This window comes from Symphalangus syndactylus, chromosome 22, assembly GCF_028878055.3.
Source record: "Symphalangus syndactylus isolate Jambi chromosome 22, NHGRI_mSymSyn1-v2.1_pri, whole genome shotgun sequence".
Taxonomy (NCBI): domain Eukaryota; kingdom Metazoa; phylum Chordata; class Mammalia; order Primates; family Hylobatidae; genus Symphalangus; species Symphalangus syndactylus.
The window spans coordinates 43,644,830-43,662,114 of record NC_072444.2 but is presented as its reverse complement, the minus strand read 5'-3'; the positions used below and the strand labels follow the sequence as shown (position 1 = coordinate 43,662,114).

General features: G+C 55.2%; 1 protein-coding gene across 5 annotated transcripts; it reads left to right on the top strand.

Moving 5' to 3' along the window:
- Window positions 1–2,622: 2,622 nt before the first annotated feature.
- PROC (protein C, inactivator of coagulation factors Va and VIIIa) lies at window positions 2,623–13,043 on the top strand. 5 transcript variants are annotated; one of them, XM_055262115.2, is made up of 9 exons: window positions 2,623–2,688; window positions 4,126–4,212; window positions 5,484–5,650; window positions 7,117–7,141; window positions 7,234–7,371; window positions 7,474–7,608; window positions 10,098–10,240; window positions 11,118–11,235; window positions 12,380–13,043. In XM_055262115.2, exons 1-9 carry the CDS (start codon window positions 2,643–2,645, stop codon window positions 12,967–12,969), a joined length of 1,449 nt encoding a protein of 482 aa, XP_055118090.1. In that variant the 5' UTR covers window positions 2,623–2,642; the 3' UTR covers window positions 12,970–13,043. The 5 variants fall into 5 exon arrangements, with proteins under 5 accessions (XP_055118090.1, XP_055118088.1, XP_055118092.1 ...); XM_055262113.2 differs by having other exon boundaries at window positions 4,006–4,212; XM_055262117.2 differs by lacking the exon at window positions 4,126–4,212.
- Window positions 13,044–17,285: the final 4,242 nt, after the last annotated feature.

Sequence of the window (17,285 nt, the reverse complement as noted above, 5' to 3'; positions counted from 1 at the left end):
ACATCTGGTTCTATCTCCTTTGCTTGGGTCTTCATCCATGCAGCGAATTCCTTAGCCACAGATGTCCGTCTGCTCTCTAGCTCACAGCGAGCTCGCTGCCCGAAGTCCTGCTCCGGCTTCCTGGGTGGACCTGACCGCGTTCGGGCGCACGTGGGACGACTCACACCTGTCAAGCAAAGCGGGTGAGGCCGCGCCTGTGAAGGGCGCCTGGCTCCTCCGCAGGAGCGGCGCGGCGCGGCGCCCCCGGCTGGAACCAGGTGTAACTGCAGTGACCCTGGGATCACAGGAACGGCTGGCGGCAGGACCGTCCCCGCCTTGAGAAGGTGACGGGGTTTCCTGCGCTGCCGGCCGATGAGGCGGCTGTGACGCAGCCCACCTTGCAGAGCCCCAGTCGGTCGACAGGCGTGCAGAGCTCTGCAGAGGACCCTTCCGCCCTCTGGGCAGCCTCCCAAGCCGTGGCACCCCCAACCCCCAGCACTGGGCACTTGGGAGCATTGCAGCCGCCCTGGCTCGTACCGGTGCCAGTGCTTTGGGCACCTGGGCTGGTTTGGACATGGGTGCCCCGGGCAGAGTCTATTATGCAGGTCAGAATCAATGTGTGGAGCCTGCATAGACTTGCCCTGGAGCGGCTGCCTGTGCTGGGGTGGGGAGGAGTGGAGGGCGAGAAGTTGGTGGGGAAGGGAAGCGGCCCAAAAGAATACCCACAACATCTTGTGCCTGGAAGGCAAAGCAGAGGGCAGTGATCTCTGCAGACTTGCGGGGGCGACGCCTGGAGCAAACAGGGACATACAAGCTGGTGCCTTCTGTGGTTGTGCATGGGGTCTTCATGCTTCCTGCCTGAGTTCCCAGAAGCTTGTCTCTGCTTTTCTAGGCAGCTGCCACAGCCTGTCACAAACAGCTCCTGGTTCTCCACTTCTCATAGTCTCAATTTCAAAATCCATTGCCTCACCCTCCACCTCCTCTCCACCTCCACCCCTTCCTAGCACCTCCCAACTGCTTGTGTTCTGTGTCTCCCCATTGTCTCCCAACCTGGGGTGGGGTTGGGGTGGGATGTCTTTCCTCCTGTCTGCCCTTTGATGTCCAGCTGAAGTGTCACCTCCTACAGGCAGCCTCCCCTGGCTATGCCAGCTTGTACTGATTGCCCTCGCCTCTGAATTCTGTAAGCATTTCCTATGTGTACCTGCCCCTGGGCAAGGTGGGCCTGACTTGTTAGAGTGTTAGAGTCTTACCCTGTTCCTCTAGGAGGGCCTGGTACCACCACAGCCCAGCATGGTGTGGTGCCTCAGCAGGAGGCATCTGGTTACAATCAACACAAGCTGTTCCAGCCAGTTTAAAGAAACTTCAGGAGGAATAGGGTTTTAGGAGGGCATGGGGACCCTCCTGCACCCGAAGCCAGGATGTGCCACCAATCACAAGGAGGCAGGGGCCTCTTTTCGCTGCTCCCTGGGACTCTCCAGGTGTCCGTGGCCTCAGCCTCCCTTTGCACACCTGCATCTTCCTTCTCATCAGTTTCCTCTGCTTTAAGCGTAAACATGGGTGCCCAGGACCTGGCCTCAATCTTCTGAGTCTGGTACTTACGGTGTACTGACAGTGTGAGACCCTACTCCTCTGAGCGATCCCCTGGGCTGGTGACTTCCCTGTGCAATCAACGGAAGCCAGCGAGGCAGGGTCACATGCCCCGTTTAGAGGTGCAGACTTTGAGAAGGAACGTGGGCAAGTCTTCCCAGGAACAGGTAGGGCAGGGAGGAAAGGGGGGCATCTCTGGTGCAGCCCAGTTCGGAGCAGGAAGACGCTTAATAAATGCTGATAGACTGCAGGACACAGGCAAAGATGCTGAGCTGGACCCTTTATTTCTGCCCTTCACCCTTCTCCCTTCTGGCACCCCGGCCAGGAAATTGCTGCAGCCTTTCTGGAATCCCGTTCATTTTTCTTACTGGTCCACAAAAGGGGCCAAATGGAAGCAGCAAGACCTGAGTTCAAATTAAATCTGCCAACTACCAGCTCAGTGAATCTGGGCAAGTGACGCAAAACTTGAGTGTTCTTACCTGAAAAACAGAGGTTAGAGGGATGCTATGTGCAGTTGTGTGTGTGTGTTGGGGGTGGGGGTTGGGGGGTGACTTGTGAGCAATTGGAGGTGAGGGTGGAGCCCAGTGCTCAGCACCCATGCACTGGGGACCCAAAAAGGAGCATCTTCTCATGATTTTACGTATCAGAGATTGGGATGGCATGTCATTGGGACAGTGTCTTTTTTCTTGTGTGGTGGCACATAAATACATGCTTCTTATAGTTAATGGCATCTTAGATTTGATGAAATATGGAATATTACCTGTTGTGCTGATCTTGGGCAAACTACAATATCTCTGGGTAAAAATGTCCCCATCTGAAAAACAGGGACAACGTTCCTCCCTCAGCCAGCCACTATGGAGCTAAAATGAGACCACATTTGTCAAGGGTTTTGTCCTCACCTCCCTCCCTGCTGGACGGCATCCTTGGTGGGCAGAGGTGGGCTTCGGGCAGACCAAGCCATGCTGAGCTAGGACCAAGAGTGCTAGTGCCACTGTTTGTCTGTGGAGAGGGAGGCCTCAGTGCTGAGGGCCAAGCAAATATTTGTGGTTATGGATTAACTTGAACTCCAGGCTGTCATGGCGGCAGGACGGCGAACTTGCAGTATCTCCACGACCTGCCCCTGTGAGTCCCCCTTCAGGCAGGTCTATGAGGGGTGTGGAGGGAGGGCTGCCCCCGGGAGAAGAGAGCTAGGTGGTGATGAGGGCTGAATCCTCCAGCCAGGGTGCTCGACAAGCCTGAGCTTGGGGTAAAAGGACACAAGGCCCTCCACAGGCCGGGCCTGGCAGCCACAGTCCCAGGTCCCTTTGCCATGCGCCTCCCTCTTTCCAGGCCAAGGGTCCCCAGGGCCCAGGGCCATTCCAACAGACAGTTTGGAGCCCAGGACCCTCCATTCTCCCCACTCCACTTCCACCTCTGGGGGTGTCGGATTTGAACAAATCTCAGAAGCAGCCTCAGGGGGAGTCGGCAAGAATGGAGAGCAGGGTCCGGCAGGGTGTGCAGAGGGCCACGTGGCCTATCCACTGGGGAGGGCTCCTTGATCTCTGGCCACCAGGGCTATCTCTGTGGCCTTTTGGGGCACCTGGTGGTTTGGGGCAGGGGTTGAGTTTCCAGGCCTAAAACCACACAGGCCTTGCGTTGAGTCCTGGCTCTGCGAGTAATGCGTGGATGTAAACATGGATACCCAGGACCTTGCCTCACTCTTCCGAGTCTGGTGCCTGCAGTGTACTGACGGTGTGAGACCCTACTCCTGGAGGATGGGGGACAGAATCTGATCGATCCCCTGGCTTGGTGACTTCCCTGTGCAATCAATGGAGGCCAGCTAGGGTTGGATTTTTAATAAACCACTCAACTCCTCCGAGTCTCAGTTTCCCCCTCTATGAAATGGGGTTGACAGCATTAATAGCTACCTCTTGGGTGGTTGTGAGCCTTAACTGAAGTCATAATATCTCATGTTTACTGAGCATGAGCTATGTGCAAAGCCTGTTTTGAGAGCTTTATGTGGACTAACTCCTTTAATTCTCACAACACCCTTTAGGGCAGAAATACAACACGTTATTCCATCCGTTTTACAAATGAGGAAACTGAGGCGTGGAGCAGTTAAGCATCTTGCCCAACATTGCCCTCCAGTAAGTGCTGGAGCTGGAATTTGCACTGTGCAGTCTGGCTTCATGGCCTGCCCTGTGAATCCTGTAAAAATTGTTTGAAAGACACCATGAGTGTCCAATCAATGTTAGCTAATATTCTCAGCCCAGTCATCAGACCGGCAGAGGCAGCCACCCCACTGTCCCCGGGGAGGACACAAACATCCTGGCGCCCTCTCCACCACATTTTGGAGCTGCTTTCTAGGCAGGCAGTGTGACCTCAGCCCCACGCAGAGCAGGCAGCCGAGGCCTTCTGAGGGTGGCTATGTGTCTAGTGAACAAGGACCCTCAATCCCAGCTTCTGCCCTGACAGCCAGCACACAGGGACAGCCCTTTCATTCCACTTCCACCTGGGGGTGCAGGCAGAGCAGCAGCGGGGGTAGGCACTGCCCAGAGCTCAGAAGTCCTCCTCAGACAGGTGCCAGCGCCTCCGGAATGTGGCGGCTCACAAGCCTCCTGCTGTTCATGGCCACCTGGGGAATTTCCGGCACACCAGCTCCTCTTGGTAAGGCCACCCCACCCCTACCCCGGGACGCTTGTGGCCTCTACAAGGCCCTGGTGGGCATCTGCCCAGGCCTTCACAGCTTCCACCATCTCTCTGAGGCCTGGGTGAGGTGAGGGGCAGATGGGAATGGCAGGAATCAACTGACAAGCCCTAGGTAGGCCAGCTGCCAGGGTGCCACACAGGGGCTGCCAGGGCAGGCATGAGTGATGGCAGGGAGCCCCGCGATGACCTCCTAAAGCTCCCTCCTCCACACGGGGATGGTCACAGAGTCCCCTGGGCCTTCTCTCTCCACCCACTCATTCCCTCAACTATGAAGACCCCAGGCCCAGGCTATCACCCACATTATCCGGCACAGCCTCTCCTACTCAAATGCACACCGGCCTCATGGCTGCCCTGCCCCAACCCCTTTCCTGGTCTCCACAGCCAACCGGAGGAGGCCATGATTCTTAGGGAGGTCTGCAGGACACGTGGGCCCCTAGAGCCACACCAGGCTGTTGGTTTCATTTGTGCCTTTATTGAGCTGTTTATCTGCCTGGGACCTGCACCCCCACCCTTTCCCAAGGTGTCCTCAGCTCAGGCATACCCTCCCTCTAGGATGCCTTTCCCTCCATCCCTTCTTGCTCACACCCCCAACTTGATCCCTCCCTCCTAACTGCGCCCTGCACCCAAGACAGACACTTTGCGGAGCCCAGGAGACACCTGGGGACCCTTCCTGGGTGATAGGGCTGTCTATCCTCCAGGTGTCCCTGCCCAAGGGGAGGAACATGGGGAATACTTGGTTGGGGGAGGAGAGGAAGACTGGGGGGATGTGTCAAGATGGGGCTGCACTTGGTGTACTGGCGGAACAGTGAGATGATTTCACTTGGCAGCTTTTACAGTAGCAGCCAGGGCTTGAGTGCTTATCTCTGGGCCAGGGACTGTACTGGATGTTTTACATGACGGTCTCATCCCCATGTTTTTGGATGAGTAAATTGAACCTTATAAAGGTAAAGACACTGGCTCAAGGTCACACAGAGGTCGGCGTGGGGTTCACAGGGAGGCCTGTCCATCTCAGAGCAAGGCTTCATCCTCCAACTGCCATCTGCTTCCTCGGGAGGAAAAGAGCAGAGGACCCCTGCGCCAAGCCATGACCTAGAATTAGAATGAGCCTTGAGGGGGCGGAGACAAGACCTTCCCAGGCTCTCCCAGCTCTGCTTCCTCAGACCCCCTCATGGCCCCAGCCCCTCTTAGGCCCCTCCACCAAGGTGAGCTCCCCCTCCCTCCAAAACCAGACTCAGTGTTCTCCAGCAGCGAGCGTGCCCACCAGATGCTGCGGATCCGCAAACGTGCCAACTCCTTCCTGGAGGAGCTCCGTCCCAGCAGCCTGGAGCGGGAGTGCATAGAGGAGATCTGTGACTTCGAGGAGGCCAAGGAAATTTTCCAAAATGTGGATGACACAGTAAGGCCACCATGGGTCCAGAGGATGAGGCTCAGGGGTGAGCTGGTGACCAGCAGGGGCCTGGAGGAGCAGGTGGGGACTCAATGCTGAGGCCCTCTTAGGAGTTGTGGGGGTGGCTGAGTGGAGCGATTAGGATGCTGGCCCTATGGTGTCGGCCAGACACATGTGACTGCAAGAAACAGAATTCAGGAAGAAGCTCCAGGAAAGAGTGTGGGGCGACCCTAGGTGGGGACTCCCGCCAGCCACAGTGTAGGTAGTTCAGTCCACCCTCCAGCCACCATTGAGCACCACTGCCTCCCCTTCCCATCTCACAAAGAGGGGACCCAAAGACCATCCTGCTTCCACCCATGCCTCTGCTGATCAGGGTGTGTGTGTGACCGAGACTCACTTCTGTCCACATAAAATCGCTCACTCCTGTGCCTCACATCAAAGGGAGAAAGTCTGATTGTTCAGGGGGTCGGAAGACAGGGTCTGTGTCCTATTTGTCTAAGGGTCAGAGTCCCTTGGAGCCCCCAGAGTCCTGTGGAGGTGGCCCTAGGTAGTATGGTGAGCTTGGTAACGGGGCTGGCTTCCCGAGACAAGGCTCAGGCCCGCTCTGTCCCCGGGGATTGCTTCAGCCACTAGGACCTGAAAATTGTTCACGGCCTGGGCCCCCTTCCAAGGCATCCAGGGATGCTTTCCAGTGGAGGCTTTCAGGGCAGGAGACCCTCTGGCCTCACCCTCTCTTGCCCTCAGCCTCCACCTCCTTGACTGGACCCCCATCTGCTCCCCTCCATCCCCACCACCTCTTTCCCCAACAGCCTCCCTGGCAGAAGCCAAAGTGACTTTCTGCAGGCACATATCTGATCACGTCAAGTCCCCACCGTGCTCCCACCTCACCCATGGTCTCTCAGCCCCAGCAGGCCTTGGCTGGCCTCTCTGATGGAGCAGGCATCAGGCACAGGCCGTGGGTCTCAACGTGGGCTGGGTGGTCCCGGACCAGCTGCAGCAGCCGCAGCAGCAACCCTGGTACCTGGTTACGAAGGCAGATCCTCTGCCCCCGTCCCCCCAACTCTGAAGAACACTGGCTTAGGGAAAGGCGAGATGCTCAGGGGTCCCCCAAAGCCCGCAGGCAGAGGGAGTGATGGGGCTGGAAGGTCGAGTGACTTGTTGAGGGATTCGGGTCCCTTGCATGGCAGAGGCTGCTGTGGGAGCGGACAGTCGCGAGAGCAGCACTGCAGCTGCATGGGGAGAGGGTGTTGCTCCAGGGACGTGGGATGGAGGCTGGGCGCGGGCGGGTGGCGCAGGAGGGCGGAGGAGGGGCAGGGAGCACCAGCTCCTAGCAGCCGACGACCATCGGGCGTCGATCCCTGTTTGTCTGGAAGCCCTCCCCTCCCCTGGCCGCTCACCGGCTGCCCTGCCCCACCCGGGCGCGCCCCCTCCGCACACCGGCTGCAGGCGCCTGACGCTGCCTGCTCTCTCCGCAGCTGGCCTTCTGGTCCAAGCACGTCGGTGAGTGCGTTCTAGATCCCCGGCTGGACTACCGGCGCCCGCGCCCCTCGGGGTCTCTGGCCGCTGACCCCCTACCCCGCCTTGTGTCGTAGACGGTGACCAGTGCTTAGTCTTGCCCTTGGAGCACCCGTGTGCCAGCCTGTGCTGCGGGCACGGCACGTGCATCGACGGCATTGGCAGCTTCAGCTGCGACTGCCGCAGCGGCTGGGAGGGCCGCTTCTGCCAGCGCGGTGAGGGGGAGAGCGGGGCGCAGGCGGGCGGCGGGGCGGGGCTGGGGCCGGGTTGGGGGCGCGGCACCAGCGCCAGCTGCCCGCGCCCTCCTCTGCCCACAGAGGTGAGCTTCCTCAATTGCTCGCTGGACAACGGCGGCTGCACGCATTACTGCCTAGAGGAGGTGGGCTGGCGGCGCTGTAGCTGCGCGCCCGGCTACAAGCTGGGGGACGACCTCCTGCAGTGTCAGCCCGCAGGTGAGAAGCCCCCAATACATCGCCCAGGAATCACGCTGGGTGCCCGCGGGCGGGGTGGGCAGGCCCCCTGACGGGGCGCGGCGCGGAGGGCTTCTAGGAAGGGAGCGAGGAACAGAGTTGAGCCTTGGGGTAGCGGCAGACGCGCCCCAACACCGGGGCCACTGTTAGCGCAGTCAGCCCGGGAGCTGGGCGCGCCCTCCGCTTTCCCTGCTTTTTTTCTTCCTGGCGTCCCCGCCTTCCTCCGGGCGCCCCTGCGCACCTGGGGCCACCTCCCGGAGCGCGAGCCCAGTGGTGGCTCCGCTCCCCAGTCTGAGCGTATCTGGGGCCAGGCCTGCAGCGTCCTCCTCCACGTAGCCTGGCTGCGTTTATTTTCTCTGACGTTGTCCAGCGTGCATCGCATTTCCCTCTTTACCCCCTTGCTTCCTTGAGGAGAGAACAGAATCCTGATTCTGCCTTCTTCTATATTTTCCTTTTCATGCATTTTAATCAAATTTATATATGTACGAAACTTTAAAAATCAGAGTTTTACAACTCTTACATTTCAGCATGCTGTTCCTTGGCATGGGTCCTGTTTTCATTTTCATTAAAAGGTGGACCCTTTCAATGTGGAAATTCTTATCTTCTGCCTCTAGGGACATTTGTTACTTATTTCTTCTACAATCTCCCCTTTACTTCCTCTGTTTTCTCTTTCTGGACCTCCCATTATTCAGACCTCTTTCCTCTAGTTTTATTGTCTCTTCTATTTCCCATCTATTTGACTTTGTGTTTTCTTTCAGGGAACTTTCTTTTTTCTTTTTTTTTTTTTTTTTTGAGATGGAGTTTCACTCTTGTTGTCCCAGGCTGGAGTGCAATGACGTGATCTCGGCTCACCACAAACTCCGCCTCCTGGATTCAAGCGATTCTCCTGCCTCAGCCTCCCGAGTAGCTGGGATTATAGGCATGCACCACCATGCCCAGCTAATTTTATATTTTTAGTGGAGAAGGGGTTTCTCCATGTTGGTCAAGCTGGTCTTGAACTCCTGACCTCAGGTGATCCACCTGCCTTGGCCTCCTAAAGTGCTGGGATTACAGGCGTGAGCCACCGCACCCAGCCTCTTTCAGGGAACTTTCTACAACTTTATAATTCAATTCTTCTGCAGAAAAAAATTTTCAGCCAGGCTCAGTAGCTCAGACCTATAATTCCAGCACTTTGAGAGGCTGAGGTGGGAGGATTGCTTGAGCTTGGGAATTTGAGACTAGCCTGGGCAACACAGATCCTGTCTCTATTTTTAAAGAAAGTAAAAAAAGATTTAAAATTTTAACTTTTTATTTTGAAATAATTAGAGATTTCCAGGAAGCTGCAAAGAAATGCCTGGTGGGCCTGTTGGCTTGTGGGTTTCCTTCAAGGCCGTGGGAAGGTCCTGTCATTGGCAGAACCCCAGATCGTGAGGGCTTTCCTTTTAGGCTGCTTTCTAAGAGGACTCCTCCAAGCTCTTGGAGGATAGAAGACGTTCACCCTTGGTGTTCGGCCACTCGGAGCAGGGTGGGGCGGGGGAGCTGGCTCCTGTGCAGGCCGTGGACATTTGCGTGACTCCCTGTGGTCAGCTAAGAGCACCACTCCTTCCTGAGGCGGGGCCTGAAGTCCCTAGTCAGAGTCTCTGGTTCACCTTCTGCAGGCAGGGAGAGGGAAGTCAAGCCAGTGAGGAGGGCTTTCGCCGTTTCTCTTACAAACTCTCAACATGCCCTCCCACCTGCCCTGCCTTCCTGGAAGCCCCACAGCCTCCTATGGTTCCGTGGTCCAGTCCTTCAGCTTCTGGGCGCCCCCATCACGGGCTGAGATTTTTGCTTTCCAGTCTGCCAAGTCGGTTACCCCGTCCATCCATCTGCTGTAAGCTTCTGGAACTGTGTTGCTGTTGTGCCCTCTCCATTCTCTTGTTATTACGCAGCTCCCCAGCGGACGACGTCCCATTGCTCTTTTAAGTCTAGATATCTGGACTTGGCATTCAAGGCCCATTTTGAGCAGAGTCGGGCCGACCTTCCAGCCCTCAGTTCTCCATGGTGTATGCGCTCTCTTCTTGGCAGGGAGGCCCCACAGACATGCCATGCCTACTGTAGGAGCGCTCCAAGAATGCTCACCTCCTTCTCCCTGTAATTCCTTTCCGCTGCGAGGAGCTCAGCAGCATCCCAGCCTGAGACCTTACTAATCCCAGGGATCACCCCCAACAGCCCTGGGGTACAACGAGCTTTTAAGAAGTTTAACCACCTATGTAAGGAGACACAGCCAGTGGGCGATGCTGCCTGGCCTAACTCTTGCCATTGGGCGGTACTGTTTGTTGACTGACTGACTGGAGGGGTTTTATAGCTAATATTAATGGAGTGGTCTAAGTATCATTGGTTCCTTGAACCCTGCACTGTGGCAAAGTGGCCTGCAGGCAGGAGGAGGACCAAGACAGGAGGGCAATCTGGGGAGGAGTGCCTGGCAGGCCCCTCACCACCTCTGCCTACCTCAGTGAAGTTCCCTTGTGGGAGGCCCTGGAAGCGGATGGAGAAGAAGCGCAGTCACCTGAAACGAGACACAGAAGACCAAGAAGACCAAGTAGATCCGCGGCTCATTGATGGGAAGATGACCAGGCGGGGAGACAGCCCCTGGCAGGTGGGAGGCGAGGCAGCACTGGCTGCTCACGCGCTGGGTCCGGGGTCACTGAGCCCATCCTGGCAGCTGTGCTCAGGGTGCAGAAACCTGGAGGGAAGCACTGCCATTGCTTTTGGGAGATGATAAAGGTGGGGGATGCTTCAGGGAAAGATGGACGCAACCTGGGGGGAGAGGAACAGCCAGGGTGGGTGAGGGGAGGGGCATGGGGGCATGGAGGGGTCTGCAGGAGGGAGGGTTACAGTTTCTAAAAAGAGCTGGAAAGACAGTGCTCTGCTGGCGGGATTTTAGGCAGAAGCCCTGCTGATGGGAGAGGGCTAGGAGGGAGGGCTGGGCCTGAGTACCCCTCCAGCCTCCACATGGGAACTGACACTTACTGGGTTCCCCTCTCTGCCAGGCATGGGGGAGATAGAAACCAACAAGTGGGGGTATTGGCCCTGGGGACTCAGACTCTGCGAAGGTCAGGACCCCAAAGACCGGGCAGCCCAGTGGGACCAGAGCCAGGACAGCCCTTCAAGCTAGGGGCTGAGGGAGGCCCAAGGGGAACATCCAGGCAGCCTGGGGGCCACAAAGTCTTCCTGGAAGACACAAGGCCTAGCCAAGCCTCTAAGGATGAGAGGAGCTTGCTGGGCGATGTTGGGTGTGGCTGAGGGTGACTGGAACAGTATGAACAGTACAGGAACAGCATGGGCAAAGTCAGGAAGACACCCTGGGACAGGCTAACGCTGTAAAATGGGCAAAAATAGAAAATGCCAGAAAGGGCCTAAGCCTATGCCCATGTGACCAGGGAACCCAGGAAAGTGCATATGAAACCCAGGTGCCCTGGACTGGAGGCTGTCAGGAGGCAGCCCTGTGATGTCATCGTCCCACCCCATTCCAGGTGGTCCTGCTGGACTCAAAGAAGAAGCTGGCCTGCGGGGCAGTGCTCATCCACCCCTCCTGGGTGCTGACAGCGGCCCACTGCATGGATGAGTCCAGGAAGCTCCTTGTCAGGCTTGGTATGGGCTGGAGCCAGGCAGAAGGGGGCTGCCAGAGGCCTGGGTAGGGGGACCAGGCAGGCTGTTCAGGTGTGGGGGACCCCGCTCCCCAGGTGCTTAAGCAAGAGGCTTCTTGAGCTCCACAGAAGGTGTTTGGGGGGAAGAGGCCTATGTGCCCCCACCCTGCCCACCCCTGTACACCTAGTATTTCGCAGTAGGGGGTTCTCTGGTGCCCTCTTCGAATCTGGGCACAGGTACCTGCACACACATGTTTATGAGTGAGGGGCTACACAGACCCTCACCTCTCCATTCCCACTCATGTGGAGCAGGCTCTGTGTGGGCCTCAGCACCCCTGGGTGCAGAGACCAGCAAGGCCTGGCCTCAGGGCTGGGCCTCCCACAGACCGACGGGGATGGAGCTGTACAGAGGGGGCCCTAGCACCTGCCAAAGCCACAAGCTGCTTCCCTAGCAGGCTGGGGGCACCTATGCATTGGCCCCGATCTATGGCAATTTCTGGAGGCGGGGGGGGTCTGGCTCAACTCTTTATGCCAAAAAGAAGAAAAAGCATATTGAGAAAGACCAAATTCACATTTCCTACAGCATAATCTATGGCCAGTGGCCCCCCGTGGGGCTTGGCTTAGAATTCCCAGGTGCTCTTCCCCAGGAACCATCAGTCTGGACTGAGAGGACCTTCTCTCTCAGGTGGGACCCGGCCCTGTCCTCTCTGGCAGTGCCATGTTCTGGGCGTCCTCCTCTCTGGGTCTCACTGCCCCTGGGGTTTCTCCAGCTACCTTTGCTCCACGTTCCTTTGTGGCTCTGGTCTGTGTCTGGGGTTTCCAGGGGTCTCGGGCTTCCCTGCTGCCCATTCCTTCTCTGGTCTCATGGCTCCATGACTCCTGAAAACCGACCAGCATCCTGCCCCTCTGGGATTGACACCCGTTGGCCACTCCTTCTGGCAGGAAAAGTCACCGTTGATAGGGTTCCACGGCATAGACAGGTGGCTCCGCAACAGTGCCTGGGACGTGTGGGTGCACAGTCTCCGGGTGGACCTTCTTCAGGCCCTCTGCCCAGGCCTGCAGGGGCACAGCAGTGGGTGGGCCTCGGGAAAGTGCCACTGGGGAGAGGCTCCCCGCAGCCCACTCTGACTGTGCCCTCTGCCCTGCAGGAGAGTATGACCTGCGGCGCTGGGAGAAGTGGGAGCTGGACCTGGACATCGAGGAGGTCTTCGTCCACCCCAACTACAGCAAGAGCACCACCGACAATGACATCGCGCTGCTGCGCCTGGCCCAGCCCGCCACCCTCTCGCAGACCATAGTACCCATCTGCCTCCCGGACAGCGGCCTTGCAGAGCGCGAGCTCAATCAGGCCGGCCAGGAGACCCTTGTGACGGGCTGGGGCTACCACAGCAGCCGAGAGAAGGAGGCCAAGAGAAACCGCACCTTTGTCCTCAACTTCATCAAGATTCCCGTGGTCCCGCACAACGAGTGCAGCAAGGTCATGAGCAACATGGTGTCTGAGAACATGCTGTGTGCGGGCATCCTCGGGGACCGGCAGGACGCCTGCGAGGGCGACAGTGGGGGGCCCATGGTCGCCTCCTTCCACGGCACCTGGTTCCTGGTGGGCCTGGTGAGCTGGGGTGAGGGCTGTGGGCTCCTTCACAACTATGGCGTTTACACCAAAGTCAGCCGCTACCTCGACTGGATCCACGGGCACATCAGAGACAAGGAAGCCCCCCCGAAGAGCTGGGCACCTTAGCGACCCTCCCTGCGGGGCTGGGCTTTTGCGTGGCAATGGATGGGACATTAAAGGGACATGTAACAAGCACACCGGCCTGCTGTTCTGTCTGTCTGTTACTTCCCTCTTCTGGGCTCTTCTGGAGGGAAGTAACATTTACTGAGCACCTATTGTATGTCACATGCCTTATGAATAGAATCTTAACTCCTAGAGCAACTCTGTGGGGTGTGGAGGAGCAGATCCAAGTTTTGCGGGGTCTAAAGCTGTGTGTGTTGAGGGGGATACTCTGTTTATGAAAAACAATAAAAAACACAACCATGAAGCCGCTAGAGCCTTTTCCAGGGCTTTGGGAAGAGCCTGGGTGAGCCGGGGATGCTGAAGGTGAGGCTTGACCAGCTTTCCAGCAAGCCCAGCTATGAGGCAGATACGTTTAGCTCATATCACAGAGGAGGACACTGAGGGGTCTGAAAGGTTTACATGGTGGAGCCAGGATTCAAATCTAGGTCTGACTCCAAAACCCGGATGCTTTTTTCTGTTCTCCGCTGTCCTGGAGGACAGCTGTTTTGACGGTGCTCAGTGTGGAGGCCACCATTAGCTCTGTAGGGAAGCAGCCAGAGACCCAGAAAGTGTTGGTTCAGCCCGGAATGAGCTCACAGTGTCGCAGGGGAAGCTGTTTAAGAACAATGTTATACCATCATGAACAGCAGTAAGAAAGAGGCTCTGGCTTAACCTGGCCTGATAGGCCTAATTGGATGAGACAGAAATAAGTCAAGGATGCTCTGATTTGAAATCATGAAGTACCTGATGAAAAGAAATGGGGGTGAGATAAAGCTGAGAAAATTCATCTAAAGCCCAAAATTAGTCTAGCTCTCTGTGTGGCCTAGGCAAGTCTTTTTCTCCTCTCTGGGTGTGATGGTTAATTTTAGGTGTCGATTTGACTGGATGAAGGGATACCCAGATGGCTGGCGAAGCCTGATTTCTGGGTGTGTCTGTGAGATGTTCTGGAGGAGATGGGCCACTGAGTCGGTGGACTATGTGGGGAAGATCTGCCCTCAGTGTGGGCGGGCACCATCTAATCAGCTGGGGACCCAGACGGAATAAAAAGGCAGAGGACAGGTGAATTCTCTGTCTCTCCTGGAGCTGGGACACCCTTCTCCTGCCCTTGGACATCAGTTCCAGGTTGTCAGGCCTTTGGACTCTGAGACTTATACCAGTGGCCCTCCAGATTCTCGGGCCATTAGCCCTGTACTGAGGATCCTGCTATCAGCTCCCCTGGTTCTGAGGCCTTGAGACCTGGACTGAGCCAGGCCGGCTTCCTTGGCTATCCAGCTGGCAGGTCTGCCATGGGACACCTCAGCCTCGATGATCACAGAAGCCAAATCCTTAATAAGCCCCTTCTCATCTATCTGTATCTATATACACATCCTATTAGTTCTGTCCCTGGAGAACTCTGACTAATCCAGGGGACATCAGTAAAATGAAGGGATTGGATGAGAGCAGTGGTTCTACACCCTGGCTGCACATTTGCATCTCCCGGAGAGCCTTTTTTTTTTTTTTTTTTTTTTGAGATGGAGTCTCACTCTGTCTCCCAGGCTGGAGTGCAATGGCGTGATCTCGGCTCACTGCAACCTCCGCCTCCTGGGTTCAAGTGATTCTCCTGCCTCAGCCTCTTGGGATTACAGGTGCACGCTAGTAGAGATGGGGTTTCACCATGTTGGCCAGGCTGGTCTCGAACTCCTGACCTCATGATCCGTCTGCCTCGGCCTCCCAAAACCTTGGGATTACAGGCGTGAGCCACTGTGCCCGGCCCCGGAGAGCTTTTAAAAACACTGATGTGGCCAGGCACAGTGGCTCAAGCCTGTAATCCCAGCACTTTGGGGGGCTGAGGTGGGCGGATCACGAGGTCAGGAGATCGAGACCATCCTGGCTAACATGGTGAAACACCATCTCTACTAAAAATACAAAAAGTTAGCCGGGCATGGTGGCGGGCGCATGTAGTCCCAGCTACTCGGGAGGCTGAGGCAGGAGAATGGCGTGAACCTGGGAGGCGGAGCTTGCAGTGAGCCGAGATCCTGCCACTGCACTCCAGCCTGGGTGACAGAGTGAGACTCCATCTCAAAAAATAAAAAATAAATAAATAATAAAAATAAAATAAATAAATAAAAATAAAAACATTGATGTCCAGTCCCACCCCCAGAGATGCTAACTGATTGTGCCAGGGGAGCGGGGACCCAGACATTGATATTTTTACAACTCTCCATTTCATTTCAATGTGTTCACTGGAGTTGAAAGCGACTGGACTAGGCCAGGTGCCATGGCTCATACTGGTAATCCTGGAGCTTTGGGAAGCTGAGGCAGGAGGATCGCTTGAGCCCAGGAGTTCGAGGCCAGCCTGGGCAACATAGGGAGAACTTGTCTCTATTTAAAATAATAATAAATAAATAAAAATAAATTAATAAAAATGGACCAAATGGTCTTTAAGGGCCTTTCTTCTCAGGTAAACTCTAGTTCTAAGACTCTCCAGGCCAACAAGGATAAAGCCAATTATCTGAGAAAGCACAGCACAGCTCAGTCCATAGTAAAATAAAGAGGACTTGATTTGTGGCCACAGCTGCGGCCAGACCAGAGGGGACACCAGGACCCACGGAGTTAGCTGTGTGTGGCCACAAGAAAAGAGACCTGCCCGAGCTGGGGCCTGTGGGATTCTCCTCCTTACTGACCTGGGGGAGGAACAGATGGGGCTGCCTGGAAATGGGAGCAAACCGCACCCGGGGCTGGAAGCACCTGCCGAATGGCACAGGGCCAGTGCCCACCACAGTCTCAGTGGAGGTGACAGACTGAGAGAATGACAGAGGGCTGGAAGTCTTCGCCTCTGGTGAAGATTCCCGGGTGGGCTGCTGTCAGGATGGTGACCCTGCATGGCCTAGAGCACCTCTGGCATGACAGTGTGGGCAGATCCACCAACCTGCTGCCTGGGGAAACTGGGGAAAATTAGAAAAGCAAACAAACATTTCAAGTCCTGGAAATGGCCCTGAGGGCAAACAAAACAAGAACAAAAATACAACTTTTAAACCAACAGAAGAAAACTTGATGTGCCCAACAGAAACCAAAGAAGAGGAATGAAAATAAGCGAGAAGCACGTATAAATCAACTGCATTTCTTTACACGAACACAAACATGTGGAAACCCAGGTTAAAAGCACAACACCACCCCAGTCACTTTAAGGAAAGAAAGTTACTTCGATATACATTTAGCAAAACATGTACCAGATCTGTGTGACAAAATTCACAAAATACTGGGAATGTCCATTCTCCCAAAATTGATCTACAGATGTCATGTAATTCCTATCAAAATCCCAGTATGTCTTTTTGTGGACATAAACAAGGTACTATATGTGTGTGTATGTGTGTAAAGGACCTCAAATGACTAGACTGTTTTGGAAAAAAGAATTAGAGAAATCGCTCTAGCCAGCGTCATGGCTTGTTGAATAGCTACAGTCATCAAGACTATGTGGTGGTCATGGAGGAAGAGACACAGGGATGGAGCAAAATGGAGACTGGAGCGAGACCCACACAGCTACAGCCTTTTGATGTTTGACAAAGATACAAAAGTAATTCAGTGGAGGAGGGAGAGGCTTTTCAACGAAGGGTGCTGGCACAGTGGGGCCTCAATAGGCAAAAAAAAGTGAACCTCAACCTATATCTCTCACCTCATACAAAAATTAACTCAGCATGGAACTTAGGCCAGGTGCAGTGGCTCACACCCATAATCCCAGCACTTTCGGAGGCTGAGGCGGGTGGATCCCCTGAGGTCAGGAGTTTCAAGACCAGCCTGGCCAACATGAAGAAACCCTGTCTCTACTAAAAATACAAAAATTAGCTGGGCATGGTGGCACACGCCTGTAATTGCAGCTACCCAGGAGGCTGAGGCAGGAGAATTGCTTGAACCCAGGAGGCGGAGGTTGCAGTGAGCCAAGATGGAGCCATTGCATTCTAGCCTGGGTGACAGAGTGGGCTCAAAAAAAAAAAAAAAAAAAAGGAGAATGGAACTTAGATGTAATGTAAAACTATGAAACAAAACAAAAGAAAGTACAGTTGATGGAAACTGTGAAATAAGATGGAAATGATAACAATAAATGTAATTAGGTTAAGCTTACCAATTAAAAAAGATAAATCTAAGAATTAAAAAACCAGTGAGACAATATATTGATTAGAGACAACTTAAAAAGCACCAAAAGACTGAAAATAAAGAATGCTAGAAATTCCATGCAACTTTGAATGAAAAGAAAGCTAAGTGATTCCAGTAATGAATACAATGGAAATTAAGATAAAAATACC